This window comes from Taudactylus pleione, unplaced genomic scaffold (genome assembly GCF_031769625.1).
Source record: "Taudactylus pleione unplaced genomic scaffold, aTauple2 ptg000913l, whole genome shotgun sequence".
Taxonomy (NCBI): Eukaryota; Metazoa; Chordata; class Amphibia; order Anura; family Myobatrachidae; genus Taudactylus; species Taudactylus pleione.
In genome coordinates, this window is record NW_028285314.1 from 948,131 (window position 1) to 969,668 (window position 21,538).

At 49.9% G+C, this 21,538-nt stretch overlaps 1 protein-coding gene across 1 annotated transcript; it reads left to right on the forward strand.

Annotated features, from left to right (window-relative positions):
• Positions 1-2,256: 2,256 nt before the first annotated feature.
• LOC148473744 (dnaJ homolog subfamily C member 18-like) lies at positions 2,257-14,451 on the forward strand. Its single transcript, XM_088459520.1, has 2 exons — positions 2,257-3,519; positions 10,032-14,451. Exons 1-2 carry the CDS (start codon positions 3,028-3,030, stop codon positions 11,016-11,018), a joined length of 1,479 nt encoding a protein of 492 aa, XP_088315646.1. The 5' UTR covers positions 2,257-3,027; the 3' UTR covers positions 11,019-14,451.
• Positions 14,452-21,538: the final 7,087 nt, after the last annotated feature.

Genomic DNA, 21,538 nt, shown 5'->3' on the forward strand with positions numbered 1-21,538 from the left:
TGAGGACGCTCCAAAAAAAGGTAGGAGGGCCCTGATTCAGAGCGAGCGCTCTGGTCAGAGCGTTCAGCTCTGAATCAGGCCCATAGTTCGGAGCAGCTGCATATAAAGAATGAAAATAAAAAAGTGAAGCACATGTATAATAAACACACAGTGAAGGGTTAAATTGTGTAATAAAGGAAAATGTGTTATAATGCGGTGCCCTGAGACAGATCAGCCAACACAATCCAGGGGGACCCACACCCCAAAAATGAACCAAAATTGCACTACAGTATATAACTTGTAGGACTTACCTAGAATTGTGCCTAATACAGTGTGCATATACATTACCATACTCCAAGCTTTTATACCAATAAGGAAGGGTGCTAAGCAGACAGAGGGCGTCTCCTTTCCCTCAGAAGTGCAATAAAGCACATTAAATGGAGTATATGGGAAAGATTTCTGGACTGCACAACCTGACTATATATATACAATGGGAGGCGCTACCTGATGAGACTAATTGTAGGCACAGAAACAGACAGATCTCAGGTGCACAACTCCAGCATACTTATTACTTACCGGCTTTTCTTGTAATCCTTTCCGGGAGCAGCCGGAGAGGACCTGCCGCCACCAGCCTTGGGGGGGAGAGACTATAGCTGTCATCAGGCACCGTCCCCTTTACAGGAAAACCCCGCGAAATGCTGGCCTGTGCCGAGGGGGCGGGGCTAAATGGCACAAATTTGCATCATTTAGCACCGCCTCCTCCCTATTAACCCGCAAATTTCACAGAGACTCTTCACATTCTGCCCACTCCACTAGGATCTGCCTACTATTCAGAGGGTGCAGGGGGGGGGGGGGCGGCGCATGGACCCCAGAGGGGGGGGGGGCATGACGCAACAGCTCCGCTGGGCCTAGGTACAGGGAGGGGGTGTGGCCAACCGGGGGAGGTGTGGCCAGACCACCTCCTTACGGTGGTGGCACAATTGCTCCCCCCCACACATAGCGCAGGGAGAGAGAGGACTGACTGCAGCAGCGTCTCTCCCTAGCCCAGCGCACAACTTGACAGCAGCATCAGTCCTCAGAAAGTCATTCCTTGCTCTCCCTGTAACTGGGGATGGAGCCATAGAAAAACACATATATATATAGTATTTAGACAAGAAAGCACTCAAAATGGACTTTAAAATGAAACTTATTTTATGGAAAATAAATTTTGGCGCATGTGCAGAACGGTTCTGCGAGCCCAAACATAAACTGGCAGCAGACTGTCAGTATTTGACAGTTTACTGCCGTTTGGGGGCGGGCAGGGGGGCAGCGATGACCTCCATTTCCTGAAATGGAGGGGTGTCGCCGCCGTTGGGGGGGAGGGAAGAAGCCAGGATCTCCGTCGGCTGACGGAGATTTCTTGGCCTCTTCCCTGCAGCTCCGACGGGGTCACCTTAGCCGGCCGATGGTCCGCAGAGTATCCGATGCTGTGTTGGATACGTAATGCACGGGGAGCGCGATGCCTCCTCCTGCGTTACCATATCAGCACAGGCAGAATAGCTAAGCTGCTTGCGAGCAGAATCAGGCCCTGAGTTCCTGCTAAAAAACAGCCCCGGTTGCACCCACTTTTATGTACCCCTAATTTAACTGGAGCATTTATTTTGCCCCCCCCCCCAAAAAAAAAATTCTATCATTTTTCCACAGTAAGGGAAATATACCTATAACGGCCATTTGACACAATTTAAAAACCCCAAACCCTTTAATCTTTGCCCAATAATACACTTCTAAACAATTACCCCATGTTAGTTTACCTCTTTTTTGGGGGGGTACAGGCACATTTCCCCATTTTCAGGCGCACTTTTCACCGTACTGTTTTTTTCGCGTCTTTTGTAACAGGTTTGCCCGAAGACCCGCATACGCGATAGCGTGGCGAAAAGTGACACATTCGGGCGAACTTCGCACAGACGTTTTCGCGTCTAATTGTGTCCGGCCCTTGGTGTTAAATTTTATTCTATTTCTAATGAAAATGTCCTCTACTATGCGGCGGGGTCCTCAGAAATGAACATACGTGATTGTGGGGGGGAGATATTTCCGGCACAGCCTGTAACGTGACGGTTAGGAGCTTTATCTCTCTCCAAGATTTGATAAATGTCCCCACACGTGTGAGAAATAACAGCACACGTTACATATAGGTCACACAGCTCCAAGTCCTGCCTGCTGATTGGGAAAACTACATCTCCCAGCATGCTTCAGGCCAGGAAGGAAGCAGCGTGGGCCTGGGGATCAGCTGCCGCTGTCAGTAGTACTGATGCTGTTCGGCCTCTAGTATGGCTTTTTATAGAGCTGGCTGATGGGGGGGGGTTGGCAGATGGAAAGGAGCCAGTGACACAGGATGCCCTGCTCTGGGACTGTGGCTAATTAATCTGCAAAGGAGGAGGGGGGCTGGGTGGGGAAAGCATTATTTTTGCATTACTGTGCAGGTGGCTGGTGCAGCAACGTCGGCCTCTCATCCCCCGACTGCTCGGTTTAAATGCACTGGATTCAGCAGCGCTCAGTGAATCCCTGGAGAAGAGCTATATCGTGGCAGCTGCATCTATATCTTTCTGCTGACGCTGACGGAACCCGGCGAGGAAGCTGCAGAGAGATGTTTAATGAGCCCCACTGGGCGGTGCATTAAAAAAAAAAAAAAAAAATCTACGGCTTTGTGTCCGATCGTTGCAGATTTCTGGTTTCCGGGCCAGTGGGTTCCTCTCCGGACCTGAAGATGCCCTTTACCCGTCCGCGCTTCCAAACGTTCATAACACCTCCCCGTCCGAGAAGCCGCTCCGCTCATTTGCATGGACCCGCGTCACCGCCCTGCAAAGCGATTGGTCGCCGTGTTGCTGAAACGAAGGCTTACTTTTAACGATCGCTGCGGGATATTTTAACTTAACTCCATTTATTATTTATTGCATTGGAAATTCAAAAAAAGAAGCAGAACTTTTTGAAGCTAAAAGTGATCATCTGGAACTTTTTCCCCTGAGACCATTTAAATCCCCGAATACGGTCTCTGCTGGAAGAGCGGCTAAGATGGAGCGCCAGCGGGCCGAGATGTTGATAAAGATTGCGCGGGTGCGCCTCGAGTGCGGAAGGACGGGGGACGCACTGAATTATCTCTACCAGGCCCAAAGCCTTTACCCCACGCGGACTGCTGCGGCCCTGATACAGGCCATTCGCGGTGGTTACTTGGAAGCCGATGGCGCCTACTTCCAACCGACCCACGATGACTATGAGGAGGGTGAATGCTGGGGCAACCATAACCACTGTGCGGGCTGCGGGAATTGCGGCAGACCAGCTTGGCGAGAAGACGATGACGACGATGAAGAGGAGGAGGAGGAGCAGCAGGAGGAGGAAGAGGAGGAGAGAGTGACGCAAGGCTTTCAAGACAGTGAGGATTATTACAGCGTCCTGGGCGTCAGGAGGAATTCCAGCGAGGAGATGATTCGGAAGTCTTATCGGAAACTGGCGCTGCGGTACCACCCTGACAAGAACAGCTCTCCGGGGGCTACAGAGGCCTTTAAGGTGACTATGGATAGTGAGACACAGATAATGGTACTATGTACTAAGCCTTGGAGAGAGATAAAGTGGACGGAGGTAAAGTACCAACCAATCAGCTCCTAACTGTCACTTTACAGGCTGTTTGAAAATTAGTCAGGAGCTGATTGGTTGGTACTTTATCTCCATACAAGGCTTATGCTGGGTACACACTGGCCGACATATCGTGCTGCACAGCCTATGCCCAATATACACTTGCTGCACGGGCCGGCGGTGATTGACAGCTGAACTGGGTGGGCTCATGTAAATGCCCGCCCCTTTTGTGACATCAGTCACCGACGATCGTGCAGACTGTATGCAGAACATATGTTATCAGTCGATCTGCAGATATAATATCTATCAGGTGTGTACCCATCTTTAGTGAATAGACCCCTAAGTGATAAGACAGACCCAGATATCATGCCAGCCTGTGCCCTCAGTCTGAGATATGCAAAGAACAAGAACAAAAGTAAACTGGGGGAGAGATCGAGAGAGAGGGGGGAGAGGAGAGGGGGAGAATGAAAGAGGGAGAAAGGGAGAGAGAGAGGAGGTGGGGAGAGAGAGTAGGGGGGGAGAGGAGAGAGGGGGGGAAAGAAAGAGGGAGAGAGAAAGAGAGAGGGGGGGAGAGAGAGGAGAGAAAGAGAGAGGGGGGAGAGAGAGAGGGGGAGAGAGAGAGGGGGGAGGGAGAGGAGAGGGGGATAGAAAGAGAGGAGGGGGCGAGAGAGGGGGAGAAAGAAAGAGAGGGAGAAAGGGGGAGAGAGAAAGAGAGAGGGGAGAGAGAGAGGGGAGAGAGAGGGGGGAAAGAGAGAGAGGGGGGAGAGGGGGAGAAAGAGAGAGGGGAGAGAGAGAGGGGGAGAGAGAAAGGGGGGGAGAGAGAGAGGAGAGGGGGAGAGAGAGGGGGGAAAGAGATTGGGGGGAGAGAGAGAGTGGGGGGAGAGAGAGAGGGGGAGAGAGAGAGGGGGAGAGAGTGGGGGGAGAGAGAGCACTATCTCTGATGGTCAAGTATTTATTTTATTACATCATAAAATAATTTAGACAACACCACAGAGACAGATGATCAGACGTTACATACAGTATATGCTAATAACTATATCCTCTGCATCTCCTAATGTTTCTTGGATGTTGACTAAATATATAACTAAGGGCCTGATCGAGAGATACGCACAATGACAGTCGCTGCTGCGATTCCGTACACAGCGGACTTGTGAAAATATGCTAAGTACTCTGCCGCCGTCTTGTGTACAAAGACGCCCGCCTCCGGCGTCTCGCATCCGCCGCCTATATACAAATGCTAAACAAATCGGAAATATCGGTCGCGCAATCGAACCTCTGAGCATCCCTAGGCCATATTAGAATGTTTGTCTCACCTAACTGGCCGGGGCCTCTCCGGCTGCACACGATTTGGTGGAGGCTCACTGGCGCACGCTTGCGTTTTTTTTTGTAGCCACCCACCCGTTGCCTCCCCCCAAATGCTGACTACCTGTCACTCACTTTGCGAATAAATCCTCCTAACTAATCGCTGCGTGTGCGCAGTTCTGCTTTGACGCCTGCGCAGTAGCAAAAAAGAAAAAACGCTTCACGGCGACCGACGTTGGTACTGCATCCACTTCTGAATCAGGACCTAACTCTATAACTGCTATATCCTGTGGCTGCAGGACAGACTGTCAAAGTAGGCGTAGATCGTCATGAAAAGGTTTTTTAAATTTTTATTCTATTTTATTTTTTCCTTTTAATTTTAAACATATTAGTCCACCTCCAGTTCCAGTACGCATGCGCGAGACAGATAGCCCCCGGCACGTGCACCTCGGCGCAGACTGGTCCAGCAATGTGGCAAGTTAACCCTTACCGTTCTGGGCATATGATCACCAGGGCAGCTGAGTACAGCACAGTTGCTCTGGAGCTTTGGGCCTGATTCAGAGCCGGACGCAATTAGCGCTCGCTCGTCCAGAAAATAGGGGTGGCTATTCAAATGAACCGTTCACTCTTTGCGGTCTGTTCACGCCTCTAGGTCTGAACGAACGAACAAAACTTGCGGTCGTTTTTTTGAAAAATACACCCCCTGGCCGCTCGCATCCTACGTCATGTCCGCTATTTATTAGATTAATCGAGCACATCGAACAGGGTATGAACTGCTCGCTATTGTTGTGGTTGGTTTTTGCTACCGCTATATTGCGAGCAGTTCTGGCTATAAAATAACCCAGTGACGTGGTCAATGACGCTGCTGTATTAATTATGCACACCCTTAAAACGCCCGTTTTGACCTTTAAGCACGCCTGCGTTCGTATATCCACTCCCCGTTTTCAAGCACCTTCCCCTGTTACCACCCACATACGCCTCCTCCTGTCACTCAAAATAGCAGGCACTCGCTATATAGCGAACAAACGAATTTCAGCCGCACTGACTGGTTCGCACATGCGTATAACGATCCGTACGCATGCGCAGTTGGGCAACCATCGCTCGGAGCGAACGAGCGGCCGCTTACGAGCGGCTCTGAATCAGGCCCTTTGTACATAAGCAAATGGCATCGACAAGGGATGTTTTGTAGCTGGGTTTAATTAAACAATTGACAATGGGATGTTTTATAACCGTGTTTATTCACAGTTACTATATAGCGCAAATGTCCTTCCATAGCCATTAATGTAAGCATGGAGTCAGCCGGGGCCCTTCCACTGTCCCATCGGAGTCACACTGTGCATGTGTCAGGTGTCATTACCGATGGCGATCACAGTGAAGATTCATTTGTGCAGTGACTGACAGGGACCATTTGTGGGCGGCAACTCAAACGGAGGTGTGTTGTGACTGTGGGCCTGATTCAGAGCCGGACGCTATTTGCGCTCGCTCGTTCAGAAAAAGGGGCCGGCTATTTAAATTGAGCGCTCGCTCTTTGCGGTCTGTTGACGCCTCTACGTCTGAGCGAGCGAACGAAACATGCGCTCGCTATTTTGTAAAGACGCCCCTTGGTCGCTCGCATCATTCATCATCTCCACTATTTATTAGATTAATCGAGTACATCGAAAGGCGTCTGAACTGCTCGCAGTGCTTGTGGTTGGATTTTCCTACCGCAATCATGCGAACAGTTCAGGCTAAGAGACAAACAAGTGACGTGGCCGATGACGCTGCTTTGTTATTTATGCACACCCTTAAAACGCCCATTTTGACCGTTTGGCACGCCTGCGTTCGGATCTCCACTCCCCGTTTTCAAGCACCTTCCCCTGTTACCACCCACAAACGCCTCATCCTGTCACTCAAATTAGCAGGCACTCGCTATTTTGCGAGCGCTCGATTTCCGACCGCAATGACTGGTTGGCGCATGCACATTCCGACCCATATGCATGCGCAGTTGTGCGAACATCGCTTGGAGCTTACGAGCGGCTCTGAATCAGGCCCTGTGTTTGGGGCGTCCCATACGCAGTGAAATTGGCTCCAGCAGGGGCAAACGTCGGATTTTTAAGGGGGGGTTCCTAATATATATATATATATATATATATATATATATATATATATATATATATATATATACACACACACACACTGGCATATATATATATATATATACACACATATATAATTTGTATACATACATATAAGCACACACACATATATGCATATCACCCAACTTTTGAAGGCCGGGAAGAGGGACCCTTCGCGCACCTAAGGCGTGCGCATCCAAAAAGGGGGTGGGGCTTTCCAAAAAGGGGTGGGGCATCTAGAAACCTGGGCGGAGCCTCACAGCAACCCCCGGTTTACATCACTATAGGGGGCGTGCCCAGCACTCTCCGAGATGCTGGGCAGCCCCCCAGGCTCTCCCTACACTAGTGAACAGATGTCGTGCGCTCCGCCTCCTCCCCATTGACCCGCGAGATGGACGCTAATGTTGCGAGGGGGCGGGGCTTAATAACATGGTGGTGCTTGCTCTCCCCTCTGTCAGGGGGGGGGGGTTTCTGGGTACTCAGAACCCCCCCCCTGTGTGCGCTACTGCTCCAGCGTCTCAATTCCGACGCCCCCAATTTGCGTGATTCAGGAGGCCGATAATTTATTCAGGAGGCCGATAATCGATTGAGCTGCGACCGAGCTGGGTCCTGGTGCGCAGTGGCTGGGATTTGCTAAGCAGCCAGTGGGCGTCTCTATACAAATCCCAGCGGCTGAGACACTTGCCTCTTTTCACACGGCCGCTGCGTACAGATTCACACCTGCGGCCGCGGCATTAGCGTCCATCTTTGAATCGGCCCCGGTATATTTAAGTATACACGTGTCGCATATCCAATGAATCGGCGCAGCCTGCTGGTGCTTCCTAGTCACATTGCGACTTAGACGCATTTCTAGTGAAAAAAGACGAACAAAACACGCCCGGCGCTAGCAAAGTTTCACAGTGCACGGAGCGCTGAGAGGGGCTTTTTAACGCGACTGCAACAAGGATGTCTGACAGTTTAAACGCCATTACATAGGCGTGCATAAATTAGCCATTGTGACCTCATACGCATGCGTGTGAGGAGAGCCGCTGTAATTTACACAGGTCAGACCTGCCGCAGCATGGCTGGTCGATTGGCGTTACCGATATACGTGACGTCGTATGCAGATGAGAAGGCGCAGTGGGCGCCCCTATGCTCGGGTAAGCTTTGATACCTATTAGCATGTTTACGACCTGCGTACCGTGCGAAATCGCACCTGTGGGCAAATTAGCCGCCATCTCTGATTCAGGCCCCGAGTTCGCAACCACTTCTGCAAACTGCCGTAACACTCCCAGAATACGCCCATAAGGCGGCAAATCTCCGCGCTCCTGAAAAGCCACCTCCCAGTTGCCGCCCAGGAAAGCTTGTACATTTCTGATATTGTGCTTCTCATTCGCTATTGCGCCACTGAGCGTACACAATCGCTGGGCCGCGTGCGCTGTGCGACTTTTTAGCTACTTAGACGGTTGCACAGTTGGAAAATATCCACCATCTGTGCGAATATCAGTGCTGCGTGCAGCTCAGATTCAGGCTTCTAGGGGGATATTTACTAAAGTGAGAGTTTTTAGAAGTGTAGTTGTTGCCCATAGCAACCAATCAGATTCTACTTAACATTTAACTAGCACCTTCTAGAAGATAATAGCTAGAATCTGATAGGTTGCTATGGGCAACATCTCCACTTCTAAAAACTCTCACTGTAGTAAATATCCCCCTTAGTGTGGAGAAGGTGTAGATTAATGTTTTTGCAGTCAGGCTGTAGTAACGATGTGCCCGATTCAGAGGTGGAAGGACAAAGTGGACTTGCGGACATATGCTAATGACTTAGTTGATGTTCGGCGCCTCACATTCGCTGCTGTCGTGCAAAAGACATCGGAAACATCCGTCGCACGTCGAGCATCTGAGCAAGCCTATGCCGTCTCAGAATGTCCGCCTCAGCTACCGACGCCGGGGCCTCTCCTGCTGCGTGCGAATTTGCAATCACGGCCCGCCTGCGTATTTGTAGCCATCCCACGTTATCTCCCCCAAATGCTACCTGTTACTCGCTTTGCTAATACATCCTCACTGCGTCCGCCGTCTCCAATCCATATAAAAAAAGGGGGTAAAAAATTACCTCAGGAATACCAGAATGGCAGAGAGGTGCGTAAGCAGGACAGTTGCCAGGCAACAGCATCTAAGACAAATCAAAGTGTGGAACACATGACATTACGTGAACATGTTGGGGCTTATTCTGAGTTGGACGCAAAGGGTTGTGTCCGTGTGATGCCCTGGAAGCCTGATTTACTAACTTTGCGCTAAAGCCAGTTTCCGTCGGGTTAATGCATTTTACCGACGCTGGGAGACTGACGGCCAGCATCCCGATCGAAGGGTTGCCGGGCGCGGACAGCCGCGCGGGGGGGGGTGGTTAAGTTTAGGGCTCCCGGGGGGGACAGGGTTAGGCCCCCCCCCCGGGAGATTAGGGTTAGGCTAGGGGGAGGGAGGGTTAGGGCTAGGCACCCCCCAGGGGTTAGGCTAGGCATCGGGGAAGGGTGGGTTAGGTTTAGGCACTTAGAGGGGGGATTAGGATTAGGCACAGGGGGGAGGTTAGGGTTAGGGGGTAAAATTAGGTTTATACTTACCTGGGGACGATCGGGATTTCCTCCTCTGTCGGGCTGCCGCTGCTGGGATTTGAACCGCCGGCCGCGACGGTGAATCATGCCGATTCCGGGTTAGAATCGGGGTATGGAAGGGTCAAATTATAAAGGAAGCTTAGAAAGACTTGTTACTGTGGAAAAATGGTGCCTAAGAGGTGACAGAATTAAGAACAAATATATCTAAGATCAATACAAATATATGTGGAAGGAATCTTTACTGTAAGGGAGGTAAAGCCTGACATGTGTAGATGGAAAGCCGCCATTCCAAACATTAGCATCATTGGGGGCGCATGTGACAGGTCACTGATCTGTTTATTATGTATTTTGTCACCCCCATTTACATACCAAGTGCACAAAACTTCTACTTCAAAGTACGTTTGTGGGTTGCGTCCATACTGAATACCTTTTATGTCTTTTTTAGGTGATTGGGAAAGCATTTGCCGTACTCAGCGACCCAGCTAAGAGAAAACAATATGACGACTCGCAAGGCCGGACGCACGCAGCCACGGACCCAGACCTGACGACCGACGAGCTCTTTGATCTTTTCTTCAGGGGTCACTTTCCAGCGCGGGCAGCTTACGCCGGTCATCCACGAGAGCAAAGGCCAACTAGAAGAGACGAGGCTGGAAGACGGCAGAGGTGGTCATCCGACGAGGACACACAAGATAGGCCAAGATGGCAAAGGGAGGGCATGGGACAAGACAACAGTCAAGAAAGGAGATGGAGAGATGAGGTATATAATGAAGAGAGACGGCAATGGCAGTGGGAAAGAGAGCAGAAACAGGATGGTGGGCCACCAAAGTGCCAGAAAGAAGCCAAACGAGAAGCAGGAAGACCTAAAACTCAACAGGAAAGGAGAGAAGATGCTGGACGGTCAAGTCCAAAATGGTGGAATAAGAAGGGTCAAGAGACCAAAAAGTCAAGATGGCGTGAGGAAATGGAGAAGAACAATATCAGACGGCCTAGGAGACAGGAGGAAGAAGAAGGCGGACGCCCTAAAACGGCATACTCTGCCTTCATCCAGGTCTTGCCGGTACTGATCTTGGTGGTGGTATCTGTGGTGGCTCAGATGACTGCCAACAGTCCACCTTACAGCCTCCATCCTAGACCCTCTTTTGGCTTAACTATCTCCAGAGAGACAAGCAGCCGTGGAGTCCCTTATTACGTCGGCCACAATTTTCAGGCCCGTTACCGCGGACAAGCTCTGGTGGAGCTGGAGAGGGCGGTGGAGAAGGAGTACGCAGAGCAAGTACAAGCTGGATGCTGGAAGGAGAAACAGCAGAGGTCAGACCTTGCCAATCTGGCTCGGCTTTATGGAGATGAAAGACTCAGGGAGAAGGCCGACACCTTCAAGATGGAGAACTGCAGGAAGTTGTCGGACCTCATAGGCTTACGTAGGGGAGGCTGATAGTGTACAGAAAAGTGTGGTGGGGTCTGTCTACTGATCTTCAATAGGACTTTTTCACGGAACTGAGAACAAGACCCTATCAAACGCGTACAGTTCATATGAAAGCCAATAGGAATATTGCAAATATCTGCACCACTAAACCTAGAGATGAATAGGACTTCTACCATTTGTTAGCCTACTTGCCTGAGTTTTCCTCTCTTGTTTACTAAGTAGTTTGAACTGTCTTAGACATCTTCTGGGACGTATTATACTTTAGAGGTACCTTTTATGTAGATATTCCGCATACTGTGAATATAGACTCAAAATCTGCTGAACAAAGAAAGTGCCAAACCCTAATTTATTCCCTACACGAAGCCGCAGAACATTCCCTAACTGGACAGAAGAGGAAACACAGTTACGATGTAGCAGAACGGCTCTAACAGGTGTCAGACGATTCTTTTTTGGCAGAAATGTTGTATGTATGTGTCTATGTATACTTTTATTTATATTACGCTATATGTTGCACTCAGAGACTTACACTAAGCAGAACACAGAGCATTTGGAGTAGCAAAAATTTCATATTATATAGTACATCACAATAGGTAAGGTGATCTTGTCCAAAAAAGTACCTACAACACTAAGTAATTGGCTGGAGACTGGTGCAGCGTTGTTCGAAAACTGGGTGTTAAGTTAACAGAACGTAAACAAAATAGCATATTCACCCCCAAAAGCCTGGATTATACAGCATAAATAGCTCTCTGGACCTCATTCAGAGGCGGTCGCAAGAAGCGACCGCTCGTTCTGAATGAGGGAGGCCGCTTTCAATTTTAAGTGCGGCCTTCTGGTCGTTAGTTAAGCTGTGGGTTACCACCCACAGCTTAACGACCGACCAGGTTGATGGTCGCGATGGTGATCACCATTGCGACCATCAGGGCTTACGACGAGACCCTAGGGTTGGGTCTCTGCACTCGTAAGCCCCTGGGAGCTTCCTGCTCTGTTTGAGCAGGAAACTCCCCACTGACATCACTGATGATGTCAGTGCGGCCGCCCACAAAACGGTAGGCGTTCCTTAAGGAGTCTCTCTGTCGCTCCAGGGCTTGCGCACGCACAGTGCGGCCGCTGCGCGTGCACAGGACGAACCATCGAGTCGGTTACGAGCGCATCGGCTCTTGCGACTGACTGAATGAGGTCCTCTGTCTCGTGTGCGGAAAAAGAAATGCTGGCCTACGTAAGCAAAAGTATAATCTATACCCTGAGCACAGAGGATAGCTCCAAACTGCGCCATGGTGCATTCACAAATATCCTACCAGAAGTGATTCGCTAGCGCAGGCGACCGTCTTCCCAAAAATAATACGATATTCTGAGGTGCACTTGTGTTTGTCATGTGTTCGCAAGATGTCCTTACTATACTTACCCTACGTTAGAACACCTCTACCTTCCGCAGACCCACTCTACCGGCCACGGGCGGGCGTTAGGGCCAGAAGCCCACAAGTCGCCTTATGGGTACGTAATGCTTTCAGGGAATGTGCACAGCGTTTTTAGGCAAGATGAGCCGCGCTAACAGGCCTTGCGCTCACTCTGCACCAGCCGCAGAGATGACCATGTGCTAAGTCACCCATCACACGCAAAGCAGTCATCGGTTTCCACTTCCTAACACACAATAGACCGTCCAAATACTGCAGATGTACGAAGCCTTGGAGAGTGATAAAGTGGGGGTGGGATAAAGTTCCAATCAATCAGCTCCTGACTGTCATTTTACAGGCTGTGTTTGAAAAACGACAGTTAGGAGCTGATTGTGTGGCAATTTATTTCTCTCTACTTTATCACTCTCCAAGGCCTAGGGCCTGATTCAGCAAGGAACGCAGTTGCTAATACGCACGCAATCGGCCGATTGTTGCGTCCTGCGTATCATCGCAGTGCACGAACTAGCCATTGCGATTGGGACAGTGATCGCAGCGACTACGCAGACCCATCGAAGAGTGATTTCCAGAAAAGTGCCGTTTGTGGGTGGTGACGAAGGGGGGGGGGGGGTCGGGGGAACGCAGACGTGCCAGTGCGTTTCAACAGCGTTGCAGGGGCGTGCATAAATTATCCACTGCGATGCCCTACGCAGCCTGAGCCCTGATAGCGTGCGCGGATGTTAGCGATTTCTGAGTAAGGTCAGAGCTTGTGCAAGTGTGTGTGAGGCTACGATGGTAATCGATTGTACCGATGGTTTCGCAGACTTGTTAAACACTACGGAAGTGTGTAAGGTAAAGTGGGCGTTCTTATCTTGCGCTGAGATTGCATTGCGATCGCAATGGATTAGCATACTATCGCAGTTGTACACAATATTGCGTTCTGTAGTGAATCTGGCCCTTAGTACATCTGGCCCATAGTCATTAAAGTCCAGACTCCATACACAGGAAAAGCGGTTACTTAGGGGTCTAGTTGCTAAGCAGTGTTAGGAGACAGAGTGAATGGTGATAAGGTACCAGCCAATCAGCTCCTGTCATCTCACAGGCTGTGTTTGAAAAATGACAGTTGGGAGCTGATTGGCTGGTACCTTATCACCATTCACTCTGTCTCCTAACACTGCTTAGTAAATAGACCCCTTAAAGAGATAAAAATGTGAAAGCGTTATTCTCCAATGAGAGTGCATTAATTGCAGGAGTATTTGGGTTGGGGAGTAACATTTGTCTGTCAGGATGGACCCGCTACTGTGCCGATGTCATTAGAGACAGCATTCAGGGAAATATCCACTTTGTACTCCAGACGCGAGCGATTCGGTCCGGAGATCTGACGTTTAAGGGTAATTCCACCTTCAATATCCTAAGTAGAAGCAGAACTCAGCAGATGATGTAGCCGGGGTGCGGCTTTCGTGCGATACGGCCCATCCCCGTTCTGCTTGCTTCCTCACGCTGGCACCGTGTTCTCAGTGGGCGGCAGGAGAGAGAAGAGGGTACAAGGCACATATAGGGGGTCTTCCCTCATTTCTGCCAAACGATTCTCTCCTGCAGACCACCTGCCACATGCTGCCAGCGGAAGGCACGGAGCAGCACCACCACGCGCCAGCGAACGTGGGCATTGTTGGGTTTTATAAAATTACCTTATAAGAAACAGAGGACAGATGATGGACCACATTATTTAAGTAGTGCCAACCTAGAGCAAAGATGGAAGGCAGAAGTCACATGATTTGTCATTCACGGGAACCAATCAGATGATTGCTTTGAGAAGAAGATGAAGACGGGCTAATGAGAGCAATAATCTAGTTGCTAGCACACACAGCGTACATAATCGTTACCTGTCCATGCAATAATTGTTCCCTTACTTCTGCAAGAAATAAACTTTCTGTGTGACTCCAGACTGAGATACTTATAGAGGAACCCTGTCAATTACTTTACATACATATGGTATGTAACACATTAATATAACCATAAGTCATATCAAGAGAGACAGCACTGGCGTGTCTATTGTGGGTGCCCCCTGCACCCATATATTTATTATACGGGTGCAGGGTGTCCCGCGTCGGCCGGTTCGGCAGACTGAAATCACTGGGAAAATGGTGCGACGGCCATTTTCCCAGTGATCTATGCATGCGCCGCACTAGAGATGTCTTCAGGACGCCATGTTCCCGGAGACCTGCGCAGTAGAATCTGGCACAAATGCAGAGTCTACTGCACTGCCGGAGAGGAGGGGGTCCGCAGGGAGGCTGCACAAGGACCCCCTCCTCTCTTAAAACGCCCCTGAGACACAGATATCTCATAAGTCTGATATTCATATATAAGGAATATGGTAAAAATCAATATTTCATTTTATACAGCAACACATTGGAAACCCATGACGTAATTCTGCCAGTACAGATTATCCAGTCATGTCAACCTCAAAGGGAGAGGTGAACATTTAATTTCTAAGGGTCACCACCTTCGTACCCCACCATTCTGCTAGTTCCAGCTAAGAGTATAAAGAAAAACAAAAATTGTACACGTTTACCTGTAACATTAGATAAGAGCTGTCGTATCAATCGCTCTGTTCGTCTATAAAGCCTACAACAGGACTGTGCCACCTAGTGGCCTCACCAAGCAATAACTTAATCATCATTTACGGCTTCCAGTATAACGGTAAATAACTATAGAAATAACCCAGCATTAAGAGCCACTGATCATTGTAAGCGGAAACAAAAACACTGAGTTGTGAAAAGGAGGATACATGGAAACTTTATGCTATGTTGTCCACAAAGACAGCTATGAGAAATACTTTATTATCAGTTACTTAGATAGCGCTAGCATTTTCTGTGACACTTTACAATTGGGAAACAAAACAGCGAGAGAACAAGACTGGGTAATAACAGACAGAGGGCCTGATTCAGACCCACTCGCGAGCGCTGAGCACTCGCAAGTGGGTCGATGTTGGCCCAGTGCGCATGCGCACGAGGGAGCCGGCCCCGTCGTGCGCATGAATGAGACCCGGATAGCGACGGCCAAGCTGTCGCTCCGGGTCTCGCTACAAAGGGGGCGTGCTGTCGATGGTGAGTGACAGCACGCCCCCTTTGGTGGGCGTGCCGGGGGCGTGGCTGCCCAGACGGAGGCGTTCCCATGGGAACGCCTACCGTCTGGGGCCGGCCCCACTAACATCACTAGTGACGTCAGTGGGAGTGCTCTCGGCTCTGATAGAGCCAAAAGCACTCCAGGGCTTGCGGCAACGAGACCCTACCGCAAGGGTCTCGTAGCAAGCCTGATGGTCGCGATGGTCTTGACCATCATGACCATCTTTTAGCGGCCAGGAGGCCGCTCAAAAAAAACAGAGGGACGGCCCTGATTCAGAGCGAGCCAGAGGCCCTTATTCAATTTGAGCCGAGCCGCGTTAACGTGGCTCGGACTTTCCGCCGGCTTCGCCTGTTTCGTAGGCGTTAAAGTATCGCGCGCGTGCCCGCGTATCCCCGTATTCAATTTGAAAGTAGGCGAAAATGGGACCCGGCAAAACTTGGATCGGCGAAAACAAACGGGAATTTTTGGGAAAAAAATTGTAGGACCCCCCTAAAGATGTCCAGACCTCGGGGATCACTATGGTTACCCCCGTTTTTGCCTACAGAAGAAAGTCGGGGTTTTTAAATAGCCGCGGCTGGTGTTTTTTTCCCGACTTTGAAGAAGTGATGCAGAAGAGCATTTAGCTTTTTTTTTTCGTTCTTAAAAGTGGTCCCATCAAATTTGGGGTACATGAAAATGGGTACTATTATATTTTTAAGTCCCTAAAGGTAATTTTATAAATTCTGCAAAAATACACCTGCCGCTACTCTGCGCAATAAAAAAAACACCTGCCACATACTTGGGGACCCCACCAGTATTAATTTCATTAGTTTGGCTTTTTGTTTGACAATTTTTTTTTTGTCACCCCCTTTTTCAAAGTCAATTTTTGGGGTGCCCTTAATTTTTTTTTTTACTTTTTTTGACACAGATTACTTTTGGGGGACTGTCTGAAAGCTGCAAGGGGGTTCCTCAAATGTTGCACCCCCAAACCCCAATTCTGCACTTTTTAAAGCCTGCCATTCATAGGCGATACTTTACCGCCTATTACATTGCATTGACTTAACGCCTAGGCGGAAAGTCTTTCAAATTGAATACGGAGGAAAACTAAAACAGGCGATAATTACGTCATCGGCGGTAAATTACCGCGAATCTGAACTTAACGCCTCAAATTGAATACGGCCCAAAGTGAGAGGTAAGAGGGGGCGTGGTATGGTAAATCATTCAGAATGCAGACACCAGACTTTCACTATGGTCGGAATGTCGCCATTCGGTCAGCATGTTGAAAATGCCTCATTCCATTGACTTGTCAACTACCCCTAAACCTAACTGCAGCCTAACCCAAAACCTAACCGCAGCCTATCCCTAACCCTGACCACAGCTTAACCCTAACCACAGCCTAACCCTAACCACAGCCTAACACTAACCACAGCCTAACACTAACCACAGCCTAACACTAACCACAGCCTAACCCTAACCACAGCCTAACATTAACCACAGCCTAACCCTAACCACAGCCTAACACTAACCACAGCCTAACACTAACCACAGTCTAACACTAACCACAGCCTAACCCTAACAACAGCCTAACCACAGCCTAACACTAACCACAGCCTAACCCTAACAACAGCCTAATCCTGACCACAGCCTAACCCTGACCGCAGCCTAACCCTAACCACAGCCTAACACTAACAACAGCCTAACCTACAGCCTAACCCTGACTGCAGCCTAACTCTAACCACAGCCTAACCCTGGCCTCAGCCTAACCGCAGCCTAACACTAACCACAGCCTAACCCTGACCGCAGCCTAACCCTAACTACAGCCTAACCCTAACAACAGCCTAACCCACAGCCTAACCCTGACTGCAGCCTAACACTAACCACAGCCTAACACTAACCACAGTCTAACCCTAACCACAGCCTAACCCTGACCACAGCCTAAGCCTGACCACAGCCTAACCCTAACTACAGCCTAACCCTGACCACAGCCTAACCCTAACAACAGCCTAACCCACAGCCTAACCCTGACTGCAGCCTAACCACAGCCTAACACTAACCACAGTCTAACCCTAACCGCAGCCTAACCCTGACCGCAGCCTAACCCTGACCGCAGCCTAACCCTGACCGCAGCCTAACCCTGACCGCAGCCTAACCCTGACCGCAGCCTAACCACAGCCTAACCCTGACTGCAGCCTAACCCTAACCACAGCCTAACACTAACCACAGCCTAAACCTGACCACAGCCTAACCCTGATCGCAGCCTAACACTAACCGCAGCCTAATGGAGCGTACACACACGGTCAGATTTGTCAGACTTGTCAGATTTGTCAGATGAACGATTGAACGATTAAACGATTTGAACGATTTGAACGATTTTACCAAAGTTTTGAACGATTTGAACGATTGAACGATTTTTGACTGCATTAAAATGAATGGAATCGTCCAAGTCTGACTGCAAACACATCAGATATCAGAAATCGTTATCTGACCATCGGGAACGCGCATCGTTGATCGTCCATCGTTCAGGCATGTCAGATATGAACGATTTTCCTTCAGATATGAACGACTGAACGATTTTTAAATCGTTATCGTTCATATCTGAAGGAAAAATCTGATCGTGTGTATGCACCATAACCCTGACCGCAGCCTAACCCTGACCGCAGCCTAACCCTGACCGCAGCCTAACCCTAATATTGTCTGTCAACATTCTCAATGTTGGCATTCTGCTAGTGTCTACATTGTGAATGTCGATAGGCTGAACGTATACCGGTAAGAGGGCCCTGCTCACAAGCTTACAATCTATAGGGCAATAAGAGTGTGATATACAAGGGTAAGTGCTACATATTTCATATTGATCCAACCAGATTGCAGAGGTTAAACGTTGCTCAGCGGAGAGTGGCAGGAAATAGCGCCCCCTATCTTACACCAGACTGATAAGCGCATGAGTGGTTGCTTTGATGTAGCAGATTTTTACCCCTCAGTCACCTTACCGAATAGACCTCATGGACAGGCGCGCCTAGAGGGGGGGCACTCTGCCAACGCTGTTGGGGGCAGGGAGGGTCTGCAGGGCCCGTAACCATTGGAGGGCCAGGGTCCTGCAGCCCCCTCCCTGCCTCCGTAAAAGAATAAGGCACTTCGAGCAGGAAGAGAGAAGAGACTTGCTCCCCCCGCACCACCAGATCTGCCATCGGCACCTGGCCCCGTGCGGTGCGTTGATTTTTTGTAAGGAGGGGGTCTGGCCATACCTTCCCGAGTTGGCCATGTCCCCTTCCAGTACTGGGACCCTGCTCATGGACTGTATCATTTCCTTACCGTGTGAGTGAAAGGCTTGTGTGTATGCCGACGCCGGGACCCCCGACAGGTCCTCGCCGCACGATAGATCGGCTGGGTACACATCGTTAAATGTGTACCCGGCACATAACTTCTTCTGTGTGCCCAGAGAGCTCTTACCTGTTGCGCGGTGGTCGGGGACAAAATGTGAACCACGAAACGTGGACCCAGGCAGAAGGGAGCTGTGAGTTTGCCCATCTCTGATTCAGCCTTTGGCAAATGGCCACGTTACAGAAAAAGGGGCCTTATTCCTTCGGAAACAGCTGTTTGCGCATGATTGTAACTTGTAATTACCCCGCTGGGCCCATCCTGGGGATTTGTGAAATTCAGTTCCGGGAACGTGGGAAGTGATCATTGAAAATGAGTTACTGAGAGTTATTGAGAATAATGCGCCCGTTAGCTGAGATGAAGGCAATTGGGGCCGGGCGGTCACGCTAAGTTATTCCCCTGATACATACAAGACCCCACATTAAGAGACGAATTTTGAGGTTGATGGAGAAGTGTCGGCGTGTATTGGTGCCGCTATGAAGCCCTTCCCTGGTGTAAGTCTGTGCGCCCGAATGAGCAAGGGCTGAGACACCCACTTTCAACTCCATCACCATCAGCTTTGCATGTGACCCAGATTCAGGCCCTAAATGTGGTTGTCAAACCTACAGTGTATACCTCCTGGTAAGGTAGTTATTAGCTGAGGTAACCTTTCCTGCATGTCACACTATTATAGGACTTAGCTCATGCCTCCCAATACCGGAGAGGACGGGGTTGGAACATTCGTGTGCCTCACGACGCGCTAGGCCATGCACCCTGTTGCGCACATCTTGGGGCGTGACTGAGTGTCATGCCCCTGTTCTCGTTACGCTGGGTTCCTGGGTCATCCATTCACTTCTGATCTGCTATGCCCAACAGAGGTGGAAGAATTCCCCCCCCCCCCAATAGCAGTAGCAGATGCCCCCCCCCTCCAACAGTGGTGGCAGAGTGCTCCCCCCGAACAGCAGACAAAGTTCCCCTCCCCCCAAGAGCAGCCACCTGGGGCTCTTTAGCAGTATCAGTTTAAGGGCCAGTGGAGGCCTTTTCCCATATTACATTTATACGGATAGGAAAGGCCCAAAGAGGGGACGGTTTGGAAGGGAAGGAGGCCGGGCCCCAGGGGTTCTGGTAGAGAAAGTGGCACCATTGCAGACCCTCCAACATGACCCGTTCCATTGTTATCATTATCATTGCTCTGCTCCTAGACTTCCCTCCTAATGTATGATTGCAGCCACCTGTGGTGAAACACCTGTCTCATCCATTACCTAGTTCATCACAGGTGGCTGCAATCATACATTAGGTGGGAAGTCCAGGAGCAGAGCATTCAGTGTAACCAACTCTGAAATGGAAAACAAGCAACCTATAAGCAAAAAACAAGCCCAACACAATCCTAAAAAGCCCAATAAAAAAGCCCAATGTATGGGGGTGTCTCTTTGTCCTCATCCTGCCTATCTTCCTTTATTCCTCCTCTTCTCTAACCTACATATGTTAGTGTGTGCACAGCCTTATTATCTGCCTATATTACTCTTCTCCCTCTACACCAGCCGCCATATTCTTACCTCCTCCCTCTTTTCATACCTCATTCCCTTGCCAGTCTTCAGCTGGGTACACACTTGCCGATGTGTGCCCAGCGATGCGACGCCCGACCACGCAATATATATCGGGCGGTCGATACATACTGCACGATGTGGTGTCCAAACGTCCGATATCTTGGGCACCAGCCCAATCCACTATGCCAGCGTCGGCATCTGGGTCGTTCCATCGGCCGACGGAACGACCCCGATGGACGACCCGCAAGAGTGCGCAGGGTCATGTATAGTGGGTACACACTGGCCGATGTGGACGATATGTCAGCCCAATCAGCAGGATCAGGCAACATATTGTCTAGTGTGTACCCACCTTTCCTTTACCGGACTCTTCTTCTCCGCATTTCTCTCACCCCTCTTCCTTACCGCCTTCATTCCTGTCACCTGTCTAATTCCATTATCCCCTCACTATAACAGCCTCAGTCATTATAACTCACCCCCATGTACCTGCCTCATTTCCATCATCTAGTTTTCCTCTCCTTCATGCCTGCCCCCTCCAACTTCACCCTGTACCCAGCTACTGCCCTCTATACCCCAGACACAACCATCCCCCCTCCATCAGTCACTACCAGTGCAAAACACACACATCACACACACAGTTACTTACCTCTAGAGGTGCCTCGGCAATGCACACACACTTACTTACCCCTAGGGGTGCCTCGGCAATGCACACACACTTACCCCTAGGGGTGCCTCGGCAATGCACACACACACACACTTACTTACCCCTAGGGGTGCCTCGGCAATGCACACACACACACTTACTTACCCCTAGGGGTGCCTCGGCAATGCACACACACACACTTACTTACCCATAGGGGTGCCTCGGCAATGCACACACACTTACTTACCCCTAGGGGTGCCTCGGCAATGCACACACACACACACACTTACTTACCCCTAGGGGTGCCTCGGCAATGCACACAAAAAAATAAGCCCCAAAACAAGCAACAAGCTACTTCCAAATAAAAGAAGCCCAATTCCGCTTGTTATAAGTTGACTTGGCAACTATGAGAGCATTGTGTACCTAATGGAATGGTTAGGTCTAGACTGATGGACCTGTGACGTCATACCCACGTGACCCGGCCTCAAAGGGGGA